Source organism: Narcine bancroftii, chromosome 12, assembly GCF_036971445.1.
Source record: "Narcine bancroftii isolate sNarBan1 chromosome 12, sNarBan1.hap1, whole genome shotgun sequence".
Lineage (NCBI taxonomy): Eukaryota > Metazoa > Chordata > Chondrichthyes > Torpediniformes > Narcinidae > Narcine > Narcine bancroftii.
In genome coordinates this window covers 66,255,363-66,274,103 of record NC_091480.1, presented here as the reverse complement: position 1 = coordinate 66,274,103, position 18,741 = coordinate 66,255,363, and the positions used below count along the sequence as shown (strand labels likewise).

Below are 18,741 nucleotides of genomic sequence, written 5' to 3'. Positions count from 1 at the left end.
TTAACGCCATCCAGATGGAGGATGCCCTGTTGGAAGATGAGGTGTTGCTCCTCCAATTTGCGGGTGGTCTCAGTGCATGAGACGGTGGACAGACATGTCAGCAAGGGAATGGGAAGTGGAATTGAAATGGGCGGCCACTGGGAGATCCACGCTATTGCAGCGGGCAGAGCCGAGGTGCTCAACAACTCGATCTCCCAGCCTGCGGCTAGTCTCTTCGATGTAGAGGAGACCTCTTACAGACGTTGCGAGACCGGTTGAGCTCCTCCAGCATTTCTGTGTGCTTTTATTACAATTGCAGCATCTACAGACTTCCAGTGTTTCACTGGATGGTGATTATCTGCCAACACCTTGGAAGGAATGTTTGAATCGTCTTTGCAGGCTAAGGGATTGGTTTTCAAACCGACTTCCTTGCTCTGCCGGGCTCCAGGGATTGAGCCTTGTTTCTTCTCCTCGTGCAGAGAGAGGGCCACCAAGCCTGCCGTGAGCCAGGAGTCCCACTCCAAGCACAGAACTCCACCTGCTACTCCTGGCAGCGCTGAGGGAGTGCTGCATGGCTCGGAGCACCCAGCTTCAGCCGAGGCATTGAACCTTGCCTTGTCAGGAGGTTCTGGAAGATCCCTGGGGCCTTGAAGAAACTTTGAGGTGTTTAATTTCACCCCCCCCCCCACCTCCCCAACGTATTTTCTCCCTGCACAAATGTTATTTCAGCAACTTGACCACTTGTTTGGGCGCAAATGGGCTGCTGCAGTTACCACTGGAGACTATTTGAACAGCAAAGAATGGCGAGGCTGCTGGCGGCACCATGCAAATGCACATTTCTTCTTTCCACGCGCTACCTCCGCAGCAGCTTGAACTCTTGTGCTTAAGCTCTTTGCTGGTGTTTCCTGGTGTGCCATGAAAAGGGAAGCTTGGGGGGGGGGGGTGGGGGGGTGGTGGGTAGAAAAGACAATTGACGAAAACCTTTATTTTTCCTTTGTTAAAAGGCTGCATTTGTACTGAGAGCCTCTGTGTCACTGGTTGATAATAGATTGGAATAATTGTCAAAACATTATTCTTTCTTGCTTTACTTGTTTTTGTCAATCATCTGCTGTGCCATGAGTGATACACAAGATGTTGGAGCAGAAGGAGGCCCATCGAGTCCGCTCTGCCTCTCTAATCATGAGCTGATCCATCCTCCCCCCTCAGCCCCACTCCCCAGCCTTAATGCCCTGACTAATTGAATACCTGTCAATCTCTGCCTTAAATGCACCCAATGACCTCACTTCCACAGCCGCCTGTGGCAACAGGTTCCACAGACTCACGACCCTCTGATTAAAGAAATGTTTCCACATCTCTGTTTTAAATTGATACTCTTTTATCCAGAAGTTGTGCCCTCTTGTCCTAGACTCCACGACCATGGGAAACATCTACTCTGTCCAGGCCCTTCCACATTCGAAATGCCTTGATGAGGTTTCCCCCCTCCCCCCTCCCCCCCCCATCCTTCTGTACTCCAACGAGTTCAGTCCAAGAGCCGACAATCGTTCCTCATGTACTAAACCTTTCATTCTTGGTATCTTCTCTGAACCCTCTCCAACGCCAGCACATCTTTTCTCAAATAAGGTGCTCAAAACTGTACACAGTTTGCCAAATGAGGTCTTACCAGAGAATGTACAAACTCCTTACAGACAGTGCAGGATGCAAACCCTGGGTCGCTGGTGCTACAACCGCACTTCGCTGACCACTACGCTAACTGTGCTGCCCCTGACCTCATGGCATGATTTAATTTGGAGACACGGCACAGTAACAGGGGCCCTTCTGACCCACGAGCCGCTGCTGCCCAAATACACCCAAGATACCAATGAACCTACCACCCCCCAGTACATTTTGAAGGGTGGGAGGTAACTGGAGCCCCTGGGGAAAACCCACACAGACATGGGGAGAATGTACAAACTCCTTACAGACAGCATGGGATTCAAACCTTGGCTGGCACCGTAAAGGTATTGCACTAACTGCTATACCACCTGTGCTGCCCTAAATGGCATGTCTACAATCTTCAATGGGTCTTCAAAGGAGTGGGTGGCCTCCCTCTCCCTTCCCCAGGGGAGTGGGATAAAACAATCATGCCATTTAATGTCCACAGATTGGAGAACAAGGTGGCACAATTACCAAAGAACGGGGCAAAGCTCTCTGAGCTGTAGCTCAGCGCAAAGAAATTTGGGATCTCTTCGGAAGAGTACAAAGAGAGAGATTTGAGAGGCGTTTTGGCCGAGATTTATTGTCTGGGGAGGCGGTGGAAGGCAGAATCAAAAGGGAATTGGATAAATACATCAAGCAAAATGTGGTGGGGGTGGTGAAACAAGAGAGAGGAATTTGGGTTGGAGAGCTGGCACAGGCCAATGAGTGGAGTGGTGCAGATGGTTTGAGAAGGTGTTTGTACTTTGAAGCTTCTGTGAGCAGTCAAGGCCTCTGGTTCTGCGGCTGCAGCTAAAATATTGTGCAGCAAAATAATCTGTGGAATGCAAGTTTTGGTCAGGCCATTTAGGTAAAAAAAAATAGGTGAGAAGAATAAGATAACTTGATCAGATGAAAGGACTTCTTTCTGCACAGAATCTAAAGGGTTGACCATATAGTGTGATCCATGGATTATCATCGAACAGTCATGAAATTGCTGAAAGGGAACATCTTGATTTGAGTGTGTGTCTATGATTTGTTTCTGCATCAAAAGCTCACTGTTTTGGAAAAAAAAGGGGAAGATTTCTTCTTTTATGAAGCACTTGGGTCGGTTCTTGGGACAGGATGAAATGGATACTTTGCCAGAGATCGTCGTCTCGGTGATACAACAGTCACCTGCATTGTCTGGATTGAATATCACTGACTATATCTGAATGTGCCAAGTTCCCCCAACCCCCACCCACACACACAAAACCGAATATCCCTTTAGCATTTTGGCTTGTTGGTGGACTCCTTTATTCTCTGACACCAATTGCATTCCACCTCCCTCACTGAACACAAAGATAGTTTCAGATTTGCTGTATCACGTAGGAAGTTGGAGAAATGTTAATTTAACATTTATTGAATTTACCCTGTTTAATCGCATCATGACACTGACACATTCCGTTCATTCAACTGACCTAAATATGTTTTGCCGCTGATTTTTGTTTGTACTTGGCATCTGATGCCTCTCGTGTCAGTGTCCAACAATAGTCGGCCGGCATTGATGGGTTCCAGTTGCCCTAATACTGCTTTTCCATGGTCGCAATGTCCTGGTGAATCTTTTCACCATGTTCGTCAGGAAGGAGTCCAAGTGCGAATGCAGAAAATGAATTTTCAACGACATGTTGCACTTCATGGTTTTGTCTGCTTAAAGTCGACTTAAAATATGACAGGAAATCACCAAAATAGATTATATCTTAAAAGGGTACATGATCGGAAAATTTGAAGGCGATTTTTGTGATCAGCTGCCAAAAATCTATAAAATACACCCAAAAATGTTCAGGAAGCAAAATCTTTGTTGTCCAGTGTAATCAGATGCAGAGATTCATACTTTGATGAAAGGCTCAGGCCTGAAACATTGGTTATATATTTTCACCTCCTATGGATCCTTTGAGACCTACTGAGTTCCTCCAGAATTTTTGTATTTTTACTACAATCGCAGCATCTGCAGATTTTTGTGCTTTACTGCATAGGCATTTCTTATGTAACCTTCCACTGAATAAGGAGGTCATTCATCCCATCAAGTCTCTGCTGTCCCATATCATTCCCATCCATATTTTCTCCCTGTAACGTATACTCCCATCAACTCCTGGCTGGCCGAATCTTCCCTGCCAACTGTTCGTAAATCTCTGTCCCCTATCACTGTTTTGGAAAAAAAAAGGGCAGATTTCTTCTTTTATGAAGCACAATGGGACCACCTCGATTAGGATGCCAATAATAATGCTGGATTTTCATCAAGAATCAAGGAAAAGATTGTGGGCTGAGAATAAGCCCATCTGAAGAAGATGGATTGATGCACTGGTGATGGTATAACTCTGGTCTGGTGCACAGCTGCTTTTAGGAAGTGCCTATGCATTGAAATACCAACAAATTTACGATTAAGTGTGCACTCTCATTGATGATCTCAATTTTTGTTTGTTTTATCTTCAAGTCAAGACCATTTTTAATTTTTTTTAAATTTAGACACTCAGCACGATAACAGGCCCTTTCGGCCCACAAGTCTGTGTTGCCCAATTATACCCAATTGACCTACAACCCCCGGTGCGTTTTGAAGTGTGGGAGGAAACCAGAGCCCCCGGGGAAAACCCACACAGACACGTGGAGAACATAGAAACTCCAGTCCAATCCTGATCGCTTGCGCTGTATAGGCGTTGCGCTAACTGCTACTCCAACCGTACCACCCATTTGTTGTCATCTGATTGTACAAGTACAACCCGACAAAACAGCATTCTCCAGTCCTCGGTATGAAACACACAGACACACAACCAGACATAACACACATACAGACACACAATACACATGCCAGACAAGTATTGTTGTGCTTGTTGTTACGAGCCCAGAGGACCCCAAAACCCAGCAGCAATAGATTTTCACCAAGACAAATGGTAACTTAAACAAAAGTTCCTTTTAATTATCTTTAGACATGAAAACAGAATCAGATTTTAACTTATCACTATTGACTTAACTAACCTAACTTAACCCCCTTCTAATTCTAAGCGCACGTTTATGTAATGTGTGTGTCAAGTTCAGAAAAGTTCTTTGATTCACAGTCCAATCTCACTTCTCATTCCTCCAAGTTCACTGGTTGTAGGCAATTCTTATATTGTGCACAGAATTTAACATGTATAAAGTTCACCAGGCGTTGGTGCTTGAAAAGTAAATGGTTACCGCTCAGGAAGGTTCTTGACAGTTTTCAGAGAAAGAGGTTTGTTGTACACTGGACACCAACAACTGAATCCTTTTTAATCAGCCACTTCAGCGTCTTACTGAAGAAACTTTCCCCTCAGGGTTCTCCAGATGATAACCTCTTTCTTTCCGGTCACCACAGAGTTCCTTTTAGTTTCTCTTATTTTTCAAGTGAAACATTAGGCAGCCAGTCCTCTCCTCTTGCATGAACCACAAGGGCTTTGAGCAGGCTGAACTAAGCACTCACAAACTGTCTTCCAAATGGGGGTTTCCACAAGTTTGCCAGCTTGTGCTGTTCCAGTCCCAGCTGTTGCTGCTGACTGTCAAACTGTAGAACTGATCTCTGTTTTTCTCTCTCTCTCTGAGAGAGAAAGCCTATTTGACTCTCTCTGCTTGCAAAACCACACAACCCTCTTAGAACAGCAAGTTCCACTCCAGACAGTCTGTGGCTCCGACAAGTTCTTTCATCTGTTGTTTTTTTGTAAACGACAATCCATTAGTGAAGTCTCTGGGGCACCCTCCAAAGCTCTTGCAAAAGCTCTGGGGCCAACATGTCTAGCATGAGCAGAGCTCCAGTATTTTAAATAAAATCTGTTTTAAAGTGTTTGAATGGGGCCTACACTAAAAAACCTGCCCCAATTTATCTCCCAAAAACATATCTACATACAAAACAAACACAACATAATCTGTCACAACACATACAGACAAACAATACATATGGAGGACAAGTATTCATCTATACAAACAATTAATTAAATAAATGAATATTGTTTCATGAATATGAGAGTCTCGGAGGGTTAGTGTGAGCAGTTCCTTTGGTCGTTCACATTCTCACTGCCCATGGGAAGAAGCTGTTCCTCAGCCTGGTGGTGCTGGCTCTGATCCTCCTGGATCTCTTCCCCAGTGGGAGCAGCTGAAAGATGCTGTGCATGGGGTCCTCTATGATTTTGCAAGCCTTCTTCAGCCAACACTCCCTGTAGATCATGTCAATGGAGGAGAAGAGGCGGGGGGGGGGTTATTTGCTTGGGGAGCCTCCAGTCATCCTCTCCGCCACTCTTATAGTCCTGTGGATTGACCTCCGATCCATTTCTCTGCAGCAACTGTACCCACACTGTGATACAGCCTGCCAGACACTCTTGTTAGGGCTCCTGTAGAAGGTTGACATAATGGTGGCCGGTAAAGGATGTGAAAGCTGATGAAGAAATATTACTTTGAGGCAGGCCAGCAGGGCTGTGAAAATGTAAAAGATTATTTTGTTACTTGAGATGTGATATAACAGGAGGTAGAGAAAAATGAAGCAAATTTTCCATGTGTTGTAGCCAGTTTCATGTTTAAAATGGGACCGATTTATCTGATGTGTAACATATGCTCTTACAACTCCCAGCTTCAAGTTTCAGTGTCAATGCCGATTGAACAGTATGAAGATTTTTTTTTTACATGGGGATAAAGTGAATAAAATGCATTTTTATAAGAAAATTTTTTGGGACCATATTTCTCATATTTAATCATATATATGGCCCATTATTTTTCTGCATTAAACCATTGAATTCTTTTATTTAAAAGTAAAAACCACGAGGCTGGAGAAACTCAGCAAGTCAAACCGTGTCCCTTTATGTAGCAAAGATAAAGATACAGAACCGACATTTTGGGCTTGAGGCCTACATCAAGGTGTGGACAAAATGTAGGCAGGCGTCCAAATAAAAATGGTGGCAGGGAGGGGCAGGGGGAGGAGCACAGTCCCATAGGGCAGGAGGTGATAGGTGATAAGGGTGGGGGGTAACAGCACCAAACAGGGGGAGGGGGGATGGCCAATTTAGCCCACTCCCTGCTTTCCCTCCCTCCCCATTCCTCTGTCTCCTTTCCTCCATCTCTCCACCCCTACCCTTTCCATTCACAGAGAGATCCCCCCTCCCCCTATTTTCTGCTGTGCCCTCCCTCCCTTCTCCACCTATTACCTTCTGCCTGTGGGACCATGCTCCTCCCCCTGCCCCTCTCCCCCACCATTTTGTTCGGGCACCTGCTGACATTTTATCCATACCTTGATGAAGGGCTCAAGCCTGAAATGTTGGTTCTACATCTTTACCTTTGCTACATTAAAGGACACTGACCTGCTGATTTTCTCCAGCGTCATGTGCTTTTACTTCAACCACAGTGTCGGCAGACGCTCGTGTTGTACTCTCGAATAGCTTTTTTTTCCCATGTTGTACTCTTGCCTTGGAGCCAGAGGAATGTGGGTTCAAATCCACACCAAGCCCTGATCTTTCACCGCTGATCCTTCAGTGCACGTGGTCGTTCACATTCTCACTGCCCATGGGAAGAAGCAGATGTGCCATCTTTGAGATTCCCACGGATGATGACCCTGCTTCCCAATACACAGTACTAAAACTTCCCCCACTCCCAATCTATTGCCACATTACTGTTTGTTGGAGCTTGCGGTGCACAAGTTGGTTCCTGTGGGTTTTTTTCCACATTAAAAAGTGACTATTTTTCAAAGGTTCTTCATTGGCTGTAAAGTGCTTTGGGATGTCAAAGAAAGGATGTGAAAAATAATATAGAAATTTGTAGGTGGAAAGTTCCCCCTTAAATCAGAAACAGAATTTATTGCCATGAACATGTTGTTTTGCGGCAGCGCAAACATTTCTATAAAACCCGCCTTACAAAATAAATAAAAATAGTGCACGAAAAGTCAAAGTGAGGCAGTGTCTGTGGTTCATTGATCATTCAAGATTCTGATGGTGGAGGGAAAGAAGCTGTCCTTGTGCCCGCTGAGTGCTCGTCTTTAGGCTCCTGTACCTCCTTCCTGATGGTGGCAGAGTGAAGAGGGCCTGGCCTGGGTGGTGAGGGTCCTTGAGGATTGGATTAAAGAGTTTTAACTCCAGTTTTATGCAATGAGATTTTCCTTTTATTTTCAGTTCCCATCAAAGGTATTAACCCTTTGTTTTACTTCACATGTTTATAGACCCATTCTATGTTACAAACTGTTTTTTCCTTTTATTGCAGATTCTCAGCATTTCAGAGTCTTCTTGACAGTAATAATTGATTTTTTTGCTTTTCAGCCAGTGTGTGGTATTGAGTTACTCCCATAGAACCATACACCACAGAAACAGGCCCTTCCAGTCTGTTACTCTGCCTAGTCATACTGTCCTTCCCCCAGTTCATATCCTTCCATCTTCAACTGCCCGTCGGCTGAACCTGACTTACAATTTGGACAAGTGTGTCTTCCGGACCACACGACTCGCGATTCTAGGTTGCATGGTGGAGAACGGGATAGTCATGCCAGATCCTGACTGCACGCGTCCCCTAATGGACTTACACCCGCCCCCCTCCCCCCCCCCCCCCCCCATACACAGAAAGTGCTCAAAAGTTGCCTGGGCCTTTTCTCATATTACGCCCAATGGGTTCCACACTACGCCGACAAGGCGCATCCTCTTATCAAGACCACCTTCTTTCCCCTCTCGACCGAAGCCAGAGTGGCTTTCGATCGAATCAAATCTGACATCACCGCTGCGACGCTGCACGCGATCGATGAGTCTGTCCCATTTCAAGTCGAGAGCGATGCATCTGACTTCGCCCTGGCAGCCACCTTGAACCAGGCCGGTCGGCCTGTAGCCTTCTTCTACAGAACCCTCCAGGGTCCAGAGAGTAGACATTCCTCGATCGAGAAGGAGGCCCAGCCCATAGTTGAAGCGGTGCTTCGTTGGAGACATTACCTCGGTGGGAGGCGCTTTACACTGTTGACTGATCAACGTGCGGTCTCCTTCATGTTCAGCAACACCCAGCGTGGTAAGATAAAAAAATAACAAAATCGCCAGATGGAGAATCGAACTCTCCACCTTTAACTATGACATCCTGTACCGGCCTGGTAAGCTCAACGACCCGCCTGACGCGCTCTCCAGGGGGATGTGCGCCAGCATACAGATGGACAGACTACAGAAACTCCATAAGGCACTCTGTCATCCAGGGGTCACTAGGTTTGCCTACTTAGTGAAGGCGCGCAACCTACCCTACACAGTCGAGGAGATCCGCTCCATGACCCGAGCCTGTTCGGTGTGCGCTGAATGCAAGCCCCAGTTCTTCCGTCCGGATAACTCCCACGTTATCAAAGCCACCCGCCCCTTTGAGCGTCTTAGCGTAGACTTTAAGGGGCCCCTATCGTCGACCAACCGTAATAACTGCATCCTTACGGCCATCGACGAGTACTCCTGCTTCCCGTTCGCTGTGCCCTGCCCAGACACCAGTGCCACCTCAGTGATACAGGCCCTTCACAGTATTTTCGCCATTTTCGGGTACCCCAATTCCATCCACAGTGATAGGGGGTCCTCATTCATGAGCGCAGAGCTGCAACAGTACCTTCTGGAGTGTGGTATCGCTTCAAGCAGGACCACCAGCTATAACCCACGCGGTAACGGCCAGGTCGAGAGGGAGAATGCCACTATATGGAGAGCGGTTACACTGGCTCTCCGGTCTAAAGGTCTCCCCACCTCTCACTGGCAGGAGGTTCACTGGCAGGAGGTTCTCACTAGTGCCTTACACTCCATCCGCTCCCTCCTATGTACCACAACAAATGCCATCCCCCACGAAAGGATGTTCCTTTTCCCGAGGAAATCCGAATCAGGAACCACTGTACCGGCATGGCTCACCGTCCCTGGCCCCATCCTTTTGCGACGCCACGTCCGGCACTCAAAGAACGACCCCTTGGTCGACCGAGTGACTCTACTCCACGCGAACCCGCATTACGCCTACGTTGAGTTCCCAGACGGGCGGTTCGATGCGGGACCTAGCTCAGGACGCAGTAGACCCAGCAAACCCCCCAACCCAACCTTCCCCAACTCTTTATTCCCCAGGCCCCATGCCGCAACAGAAGGATCAACAGCAAGCACCCCAACGACCCGGGCCACCCTGCTGACAATCTGGGGAATTGAGCGAAGGAGCGGTCGCACCCGACGAGCCCGCTGGCGACACCACTCCAGCGACCCCAATCCCGGCACCACGGCAGTCACGCCGGATGGTCAGACCCCCTGACCGCTACAGTCCTTAACCTACCCCTTCCTTTCATTCTCTCCCTCGTTTTTTTGTTTTTTTTCCAGGGTCAGTTCTCCAAGAAGGGGTGAATGTGATAGTACAGACCTATCACCAATGTATATAGTTACAGTATCTAGAGTATGTAATGACTGTGCTTACAGCGATTGGCTGAGAGCTTAGCCACGCCTACTGTCTGGGCCTTAAAGGGTTGTGTCCCTAACCAGGTCGGATCATTCCGGACTGGTCGGCCACCTGTGAAGAGCTCCTGTCTTTTGCTAATAAAAGCCTTGGTTTGGATCAACAAGTCTTTGGTTCTTTCGACGAGCTCTACAAACATTTCTCCATTTTACCTGCTAATACTACATTGAACTCCCTGGGGATATGTCACAACATTTTGGGATGGATGTCAATGCAAATGCTCTGGCTGTGGTGGGAAATGTGTTGGTGTTCTTTCACGAGTGCTCCGTCTAAACAAAAAGGAATATCTCCGATAGGGTAAGACTACATTATTTAACATGCTAGTTAGATGTAGGTTGAGCTATTTTTTAAAATCTGTGTGATGTTAACAGCAATCCTGTGGGATCTCACATTCAAGTTCATTGTCATCCCAATTGTACAAGAACAACCCGACGAAACAGCAATTTTCATGATTTTTCATTTACTGTTGTGATCGGGCAACTTGGCCTCTGACGTTCTCATGGACAGCTCCCATCTTAATATGATGTCACCTTCGTCATGCAAATAATTGTCTTTAAACATAATGGTGTCAGGTTAAATTGTTGATCCCGACATAAGATCAAATCTTACACAGAGGAATCAGCCTGGGCAATTCTCAGTCTAGAAAGGAATCAGACTTCCAACTCCTTGCACTGTCGGTAAGGACAGAGCAAGACTGGGGCTGTAAAACCGGCCGCATCTACTGTAACAAGCGAAGCCTCACTTACTCTCTGGGTGAAGCCTGCAGAGTGTCTGTAGTGACAATAACCACACCAGCAGTGCGAGTATAAGACAGCTTTAATAAACTAATATGTCCACTAAGAGGCCTTGTCTCTCTGCAAGACGAACCCGGAAAGCTAGACTGTAGCTCTGGGATGACCCCTGGTGACCTAGTGGTGTAATTACATATCACCACAGTGTCTTCTCGAGGAAGGTCGAGGGGGAAGAGAGAAGAAGGGCCAAGAAAGATTCAAGATTACTTCATTGTCATGTAATAAAACAGGTATAATATTACACAAAATTAGCTTGAGTCTGCCGTAAACCAGACAGATTCGCAGTCATCAGAAATTGCCTGGCACCCCTTACAGTCAGAGAAAGAGAAGCAAGAGTCCCCCCAGAGTCACCGAGTGTCAGTGGATTCGCCTCCGGCCCTCCCGTAGCCTCCAGTCAGCAGCCCAGGCTCCAGATCTGAACCTCCACTTCCAATTGTAATTGAACAGTAGAGCGGACTCAAGGAATTGAATTGACTGCCCCTGCTGTTCATTTGTATGAGTTTTGTTTTGTATGTATGGCAATATTACACCAAGGATGAACAATTAATTTTATAATTTAAAAGATCCCCATGAGATGGGGAAGACATGAATGGAAAATCTGCATTTGCACCATTATTGGAAACTCGCTATGTTTCTGTGTAAGAAACATCGAACTAGATGCAATTCTAAAATACCAATGAGAGACAAATTACCTAACACATCTTCATGAGAATAGATCTGCTTCTGATCTTGTTTTAACGGTAATTTCATCTGTACATTCCTAAAATAAAAAAAAAATGAAATTAGAATATAGTTTTAAATTCCATTTTTGTTGCTACTATTTGTTATTTTTGTGATATGAACGAAAAAAAGCGTCCCGAGACAAGAGTATAAAGGCGCGACAGAGAGATTGGAGCGGAACCTTTGTTCACGGCTCCCGAAGTGGGTGGGGTGGGGGGGGAGTTGGTTCCGTGACGGACCCCCTCAATGGCGGCTTCCATCGGCGGGGCGAAGACCGTGAGTTCGAAGTCGGAGAATGGCGAGGAGGAGCCCGGAGCAGCTCCCTACGGCAACTTCGCCAATTATTACCGGTTCAACCCCCCAGGAGAGAGGCTGCGATTGATACCGGCCGCCGATTTAGTGGCGGGATTCTCGGCGGGAGGAGGCGGAGTGGTGTCGCTGGCACTGGACGTGGGCTGCAACAGTGGGGTAGGCACCGGGCCCGAGGCCCGCCAAGAAACCAGTGGGCGCTTTCAAACTGCCATGAGCCGGGCATCTTGAACGGGTCCGACCGGGTCAGCGTCATCCAAAGTCAACCAGGTCCCTGCCCTACCTCGGAGGTTGTCAGGGAACCCAGTTAAACTTACCCAGGGCAGTTTGAACAGCCCAATGACCAACCCGGTTACTCCTGTGACGTCAGGGCTGATGTCACAGAGAATCCCCCCACCCCCCGGGTGAAGTGTCTGCAGTGATCAGGGAGAGGAAGGGGTCACTGCTAGGACCTGGGGTGGAGAAGTGGGGGGTGGGTGGTGGTGAGAGGTCACTGCCGTGAGGGGGAAAGACGAGGGCTACAATCTGGGGGGAAGTGAAGTCGCTGCCATGAGGGCAGAGATTGATGTTGTGGGGGGGGGGGGGGGGCAGGTTCCAGGATCAGTGGGAGATGAGGGGGGGTGGGTGGAGTGCATATGACAGTAGGAGGGAGACTGACAGCTGGTGGGGGAGGCTACTTTGCGTGACGCGTCACTTCCGTGTCATCGCAGGGGCAGGATCCCCCTTAAATTGCCAGGTTGGCAATTTACTGGGGCTATTCTTCCCCCCCCCCCCCCCCCCCCGCTTAAAAGGTGCTGCAAGCACCTTTACCCCACTAATCGCACCTGGGTCCCAGGTGAGCTACCCGAGTGCTGCAGCTTAAAAGCACCAATTGACTGGGCTATCTGTAAATAACGCTGGGCAGCAAATTGCATCAAAAGCTTTGCCTCCTGAACAAAAATTTGGAATTCTGATAGACAACTTCAAGCTGAACACAAGATAATTTCAGATTTGCTGGATCATGGAGGAAATTAAAGTAACTTTGATTGAATTTGGCACGTTTAATCACATCACGATGCTGACACATTGGGTTAGTTCAACTGACCTGCTGAGAAACCCAGGGTTTGCCTTGGTCACCAATTCTGCAACCAAAGTAGAGCTCATAGGCTTTCTTAATAAGTGCAGTCACGCTGCACCTTTGAGCCTTAATTGCATACTTGCCACAAAAGTGGCAGAGTGCATTGCAGCTGTTCAAGATTTAATTTATTTTCATGTAGTGACGACAGCACAATATGTGGAATTTTTTTTCTGCCTGCTGTAAGGCAGATAGACTTGTCATCAGCAGAAATTGCTTGAAGAACCTTTTACAGTCAGAGAAAGAGTAGCAAGAGTTCCCTCAAATCACCATCAGTGGATCTGCCTCCAGCAGCCCCCACAGCCACACAAACCTTCATCAGCCCAAGCTCCAGGTATGAACCTCTGACACAATCAGGAACCCTTCAGTGCCCTCTGCATCCCAGTTCTGATATGTGGTACCCCTTAAGCCAATCTGCAGCCTGGTGTGAATCCCTCGATTGCTGTCGCCCACAGCTTGAGTGGGTTCCTCGCCTCGAGTCACCAACAGCCTGCTGTCTCTGTTTCTTCAACTGCAGAAACCCTCACTGGTCTGCCACCATGGTCCCTGTCCCATGGGTTGTCGCGTCTGCTTCTCATTCTCAAACAGGATAATAATCTTATTTTATGGTGCCCTGTGCCAGTTGTCTGCTTCCTTGGCGTCTGTAACCCCTCGTGGCTGCTGCCAATCATACATAGGTGCCACCTCGGGTGCAGACCCTCTGGTTGCACTATTTTTAAATAAATCCACCCCCTTCATTTACAGGCCATTTAAAGGAGCTGACGCTAGTTGGGACTCCATGGGAACACTGAATCCGCTCCCCGCGAAATTGACAAGATACTTCTGCTGTATTTAATCTTCCTGAAGACCGTAAACAGTAAGCAGATGTTAAGTACACTCAGTGTGCTTTTGCCTGAAGAACGTGTGCATCAACAGGCATTTGATCAATATCAATGTGACAGGAAATCTCAAAAGCAGTACATGATAGGAAAATCTGAAGTTGATTTTAATGATTAGCAGCCCAAAATTTATAAAATACACCCAAAAGTGTTCAGGAAGTAAAATATTTGTCGTCCAGTTGTCCATTTTGGATCACACCTCCGCAAGGTGGAGTGAGTTGACCATTACCCCTGTTTAGTGCCACCAATTCTGGCAATTAAATCAGTCGTGGCTTTAATATCTTAAATATTGCAGGAAGTTCACGGTCCACTTTCCTAGTGTCTTACTGATGGCCTCTTAACGGTATTGTTGCCAGCTTTGTTTAAATCACGAACTCTGACTGTTTCCTGTACCATCATTCATCAGTAGTTGCAGTTTTGACTTGTCTTCATTTGACCTCCCACCCTTGATTGCTGCTGAATTTCACAAATTCAGTTCAGCCAAGGGCAAAAATCTGCCTCTTCTCATAAGATTTTGTATTTCACTGAAATCCTGACAGCAGAATTGGTGTCGGAGACACATTGGAATTGTCCAAGATTGAACTGCAAGTCTGATGCCTGTTTACCTGCTGATCTGCAGGTGAGGGTGACTTTGCAGATCAGTGTTTTGTTTTTAATGTTTAATGGCAATGAGTATCCAACTTGTTTTGAGTGATGGTGTTTATTGGAAATCTGTTAAGTTATTTTGATTTGATGGTTGAAAGCAATCCACGTGACCTTGTTTCAGTATGTGCTGCTCATTTCCTTGTAGTTTCAACAGCATCCACTCTTGCACAATTTTGAGGCCTTTTGGCCCATGAAGCTTGTATTTCTAAATTTTAAATGTTGACGTGCAGCACAGTAACAGGCCATTTCAGCCCATGATCCCGTGACACCCAATTAACCTACACCCCCAGGCACTTCGAATTTCTTTTGAAGAGAATCACTTTGTGATCTCCTTTCACTGCAATTTGAGTTATCGAACATATTCCTTATTTTATTGGGCAACATTTCAAATCCTCAACGAACGTTGCTAATTAAATTTTCATCCTTCAATTGTGTTCCTTTTGGATGCTAGTACTGGGAACCAGAGCTCTTGTTCAGCTTTCATTCAGTGTTTGGGCATTGCTAGGTAAGTTTACAAACCAATGAGGAGTTGTGTTCTGGCCCTTGTAAAAACATACCAAAATGCTGGAGGAACTTAGCCAGTCTTGTAGCATCCATAGTGTTGATGTTTTGAGCCTGAGCCCTTCTTCAAGGAACAAGCAAAGTTTTACGACAATCACAGTGTCTGCAGACTTTCATGTTTCACTGTGTTCTGGTCCTTCCATTTTCCTGCATTTTCATAATTTTTCTGTACTGAGGCTGTTTTACAGGTAGTTCTGATCTTTTTTGTAGGGACTACCTAATCCTTTTCATACAATTTGTGTAATGAGAAAGGAACTTTTGCTCTCCTGTAAAATGACTGAAATGTAGAATATTTCACTCCTTGCCTGTCATGCATTCCTGAATTAAATGTACCTCTATTTTTGTTGACTCTGTACTTCACCATTTCTCTTCCATAGAACATTACAGCACTAGAAAAGCCAAAGGGCCTGTTTCTGTCTGTGCCGAGCTATTATTCTGCCTCGTCCCACTCTGCACCCAGTCCATAGCTGTCCATCCCCCTCCCATCCATGTGACTGTCTAAATTCTTCTTAAATGTTAAAATTGAGCCCACGTTCACCACTTCAGCTGACAACTCGTTCTGCACTCCCACCACTCACTTCATGAAGAAGTTTCCCCTCACGTTCCAACTAAACTTTTCATCTTTCAATCTTGCCCATGTCCTCTGGGTTGTATCTCACCTACCCTCGGTGGAAAAAGCCTATCTATATTTATAGTCTATACCCCTCATAATTTTAAATACCTCTATCAAATCTCTCATTCTTTGACACACCAGGGCATAAAGTGGTAACCTGATTAGCCTTTCCCTGTAACTCAGTTCCTGTGCTATTTACTTGTTCCTCCTGCAAGTTGCCTGTGACTAAGCCAGTGGTTCTCAAGCTTTTCCTTTCCATTCACAGACCACTTTAAGTAATCCTTATGCCATTGGTGCTCTGTGATTAGTAAGGGATTGCTTAAGGTGGTCTGTGAGTGGGAAGGGAAGGTTGAGAACCACTGCACTGGACAATGAGGATTTGCTTCCCGAACAATTTTGGGTGTATTTTATGGATTTTGAGCTGCTGATCATGAAAATAATCTTAAAATTTTCCTATCCTGTAGCATTTATTAGATATGACCTGTTTTTGTAATTTCCTGCCCTATTTTAAGTCGACCAGTATATTGCCCACAAAGCCAGCTGTTTTGGTCAGTCCCATCCTGCCTGGGCATGCACTCAAGTGCAGGTACTACGCAAATTTTGATTTGGGCCTTGGCATGCTTGGTGAGGATAGATGCAGACAAGCTATAATAACAGCTCACATAAACAGATGCTGTGCATGACATTGATATAGATTGAACTCATGTTATTCAGGCAATAGCAGAGTGGGTGTACTTAACAGCATTTATTGTCTTCAGGAAGATTCAATACAGCAGAAATGTCTCGTCAATGTCGCAACAGCTGCGATACATTCTGGTACATTTGTGGTGAGTATATGTTTAAGGCTCAAAGACGCAGCATGACTGCACTTATTGAGAGCCTATGAGCTCTACTTTGGTTGTAAAATTGGTGACCCAGACAAACCCTGGGCTCCTCACATTTGTTGTGCAACAGGTGCTGTCAACCTGAGAGCTTGGCTCGGTAGCATTCTGATTAACCAGGCTAAATTCTATAAAAGTTGATGTTTCTCCAATTTCTGACGTGATGCAGCAAATCTGAAAATATCTTTGTGTTCAGCTTGAAGTTGTCCATCATAATCCCCAATTTTTTTTCCAGAAGGCAAACCTTTTGTGGGGGGGGGGGCGAAATTGTTATCCAATCAATGCACTCAAAATGTGTTTTGGGGGTATCTTTTAGTTTGGAAATGCAAGTTATTCTTGTGTCTGCAACATACCTGGTTTTATGGCTCCCAGGTGTTCTGTTGTAAATGTCCTTTGATTCCAATTCACAAGTGAATGACTGCCCAAATATCTTCCCTCAGGATTTCAGTGTTGCCATATACAAGCACCTTTGTGAGATGAAACAAAACCTGAAACTACTCAGCTGTGACATTGATGCTGACCTGATTCAACGAGCCACCGAATCCAATCCCTATGCTGAATCCATCTTGTATGTCACTTTGGATATAATGGACCCGGCTTCTCGAGAGGCAGTGTTAAAGCCCTACTTGGACAAATGGCATTGCACGTCCTTTGATATTTGCTTTTGCATGTCTGTGACAATGTGGATCCATCTCCATCATGGTGACCAGGGGCTGTTGGATTTCCTCCTTTGTCTATCGCGACTTTGCAAGACTTTGCTGATTGAGCCGCAGCCCTGGAAGTGCTACCGGTCTGCAGCACGCAGACTGCGCAAGCTGGGCAAAAGCAAGTTTGACCACTTCAAAACTCTCTCCATTAAAGGAGACGTGGCCCAGAAGATCCATGAGTTCCTGATAACTGATTGTAACATGGAGCTCGTCCAGTGTTTTGGTAACACTAATTGGAACAGGAGTTTACTGCTGTTTAAAAAATGTTCCTTGAGCTGAAAACGTGTAATTAATGTTCAACTTTGAACTGTTAAAATTAAAGTTTTTTTTAAAATTTCACATGAAGCTTGGTCTCTTCTGTGTGTATGAAAATATTTGTGGTTGTGAATGAATTTGTCATTGAAACTGAGGCTCTTGTTTGAATGCATCACAACATGGGCAGATGGTGTTTCTCTCTACACTGGTTCAACAAAAATCCTTGAGCTTGTGTGTTTTCAGAGTGATTGGGCCAGCCTGTGAAGGTGATTTGACCTCTTCCCATGTCTTCCAATTTTCCCCTTCCCATTAACCGACCATAGAAATTTGATCAGTGAATATTATTTGAATCTGTTCCAAATTATGGGTGGCATGGTTGGTTAACGCAATATCATTACAGTGATCGGGACCAGGGTTCGAATCCTGCGCTGTTTGTACGTTCTCCCCGTGTCTGCGTGGGATCCCCCTCCCCCTGGGGGTTCCAGTTTCCTCCCTCTTCAAAAACATACAGGGGCTATAGGTCAATTGTGGTATTTGGGTGGCACGGACTCGTGGGCTGAAAGGGCCTGTTACCGTGCTGTACGGCTACATTTAAAATTATTCACCCCCTCAAAAACATCCTGTCAGGTTCAAGTTCCATCTTCACGGTTCAGCTGGCTTCTCTTGTATTTTTTTTCTCTCTCTGCATCTATTGGTCCAAAGCCTTTTGGAATTGTTGTTTTTCCCAAATTTTCCTGACCGAATGTTTATTCTGAACAGGTATTTTTTCAAGTTCTCTGTTGTTAGTATCCAAACTGCAATAACCTGAAGTATTTTTTGAAGCATTAGTAACATTAGTTTATCTTGGAGGTTTTAAAATAAAAGTCTATTTTAACCATACTGATTATAAACTTGCCACTTTAGTGTACAGCAGTCCTCTGTCACATGTTCCTTCCTGCCTCAGCTGTAATGTTACCCAGTCAATTTAAATTTCACTTCTGGGACTGGGTACTTTCCAGACTGTGAGTGCAGTGCTGAGGATGTGTTTTTTTTTAAAAAGTACTTTATTTACAATAAATTATTTACAAACAAAAAAAACATCTTTTTACACCCATAGTGTCAGTCATATCTATACATTCTCAACAAAGTACATTGTTGTTCTCAATACCCTGTGGTCCCTTGTCATTTCT

At 45.7% G+C, this 18,741-nt stretch overlaps 1 protein-coding gene and 1 long non-coding RNA gene across 5 annotated transcripts in view; one reads left to right on the top strand and one right to left on the bottom strand.

The window, feature by feature from the left end:
- The window catches only part of LOC138747438 (uncharacterized), a 37,681-nt gene extending 25,455 nt beyond the window's left edge, over positions 1-12,226 (bottom strand). For all 4 annotated transcript variants that reach the window (XR_011347496.1, XR_011347498.1, XR_011347497.1 and 1 more), the window contains exons 1-2: positions 11,958-12,226; positions 11,582-11,649 (exon numbers count right to left, since the gene is read on the bottom strand). This is a non-coding gene — a long non-coding RNA (uncharacterized lncRNA). The remainder of the gene's footprint in view (positions 1-11,581; positions 11,650-11,957) is intronic.
- On the top strand, positions 11,812-17,656 carry bcdin3d (BCDIN3 domain containing). Its single transcript, XM_069906652.1, has 2 exons — positions 11,812-12,077; positions 17,051-17,656. The coding sequence occupies exons 1-2, from the start codon at positions 11,856-11,858 to the stop codon at positions 17,594-17,596; spliced, it is 768 nt and encodes a 255-aa protein (XP_069762753.1). The 5' UTR covers positions 11,812-11,855; the 3' UTR covers positions 17,597-17,656.
- Positions 17,657-18,741: the final 1,085 nt, after the last annotated feature.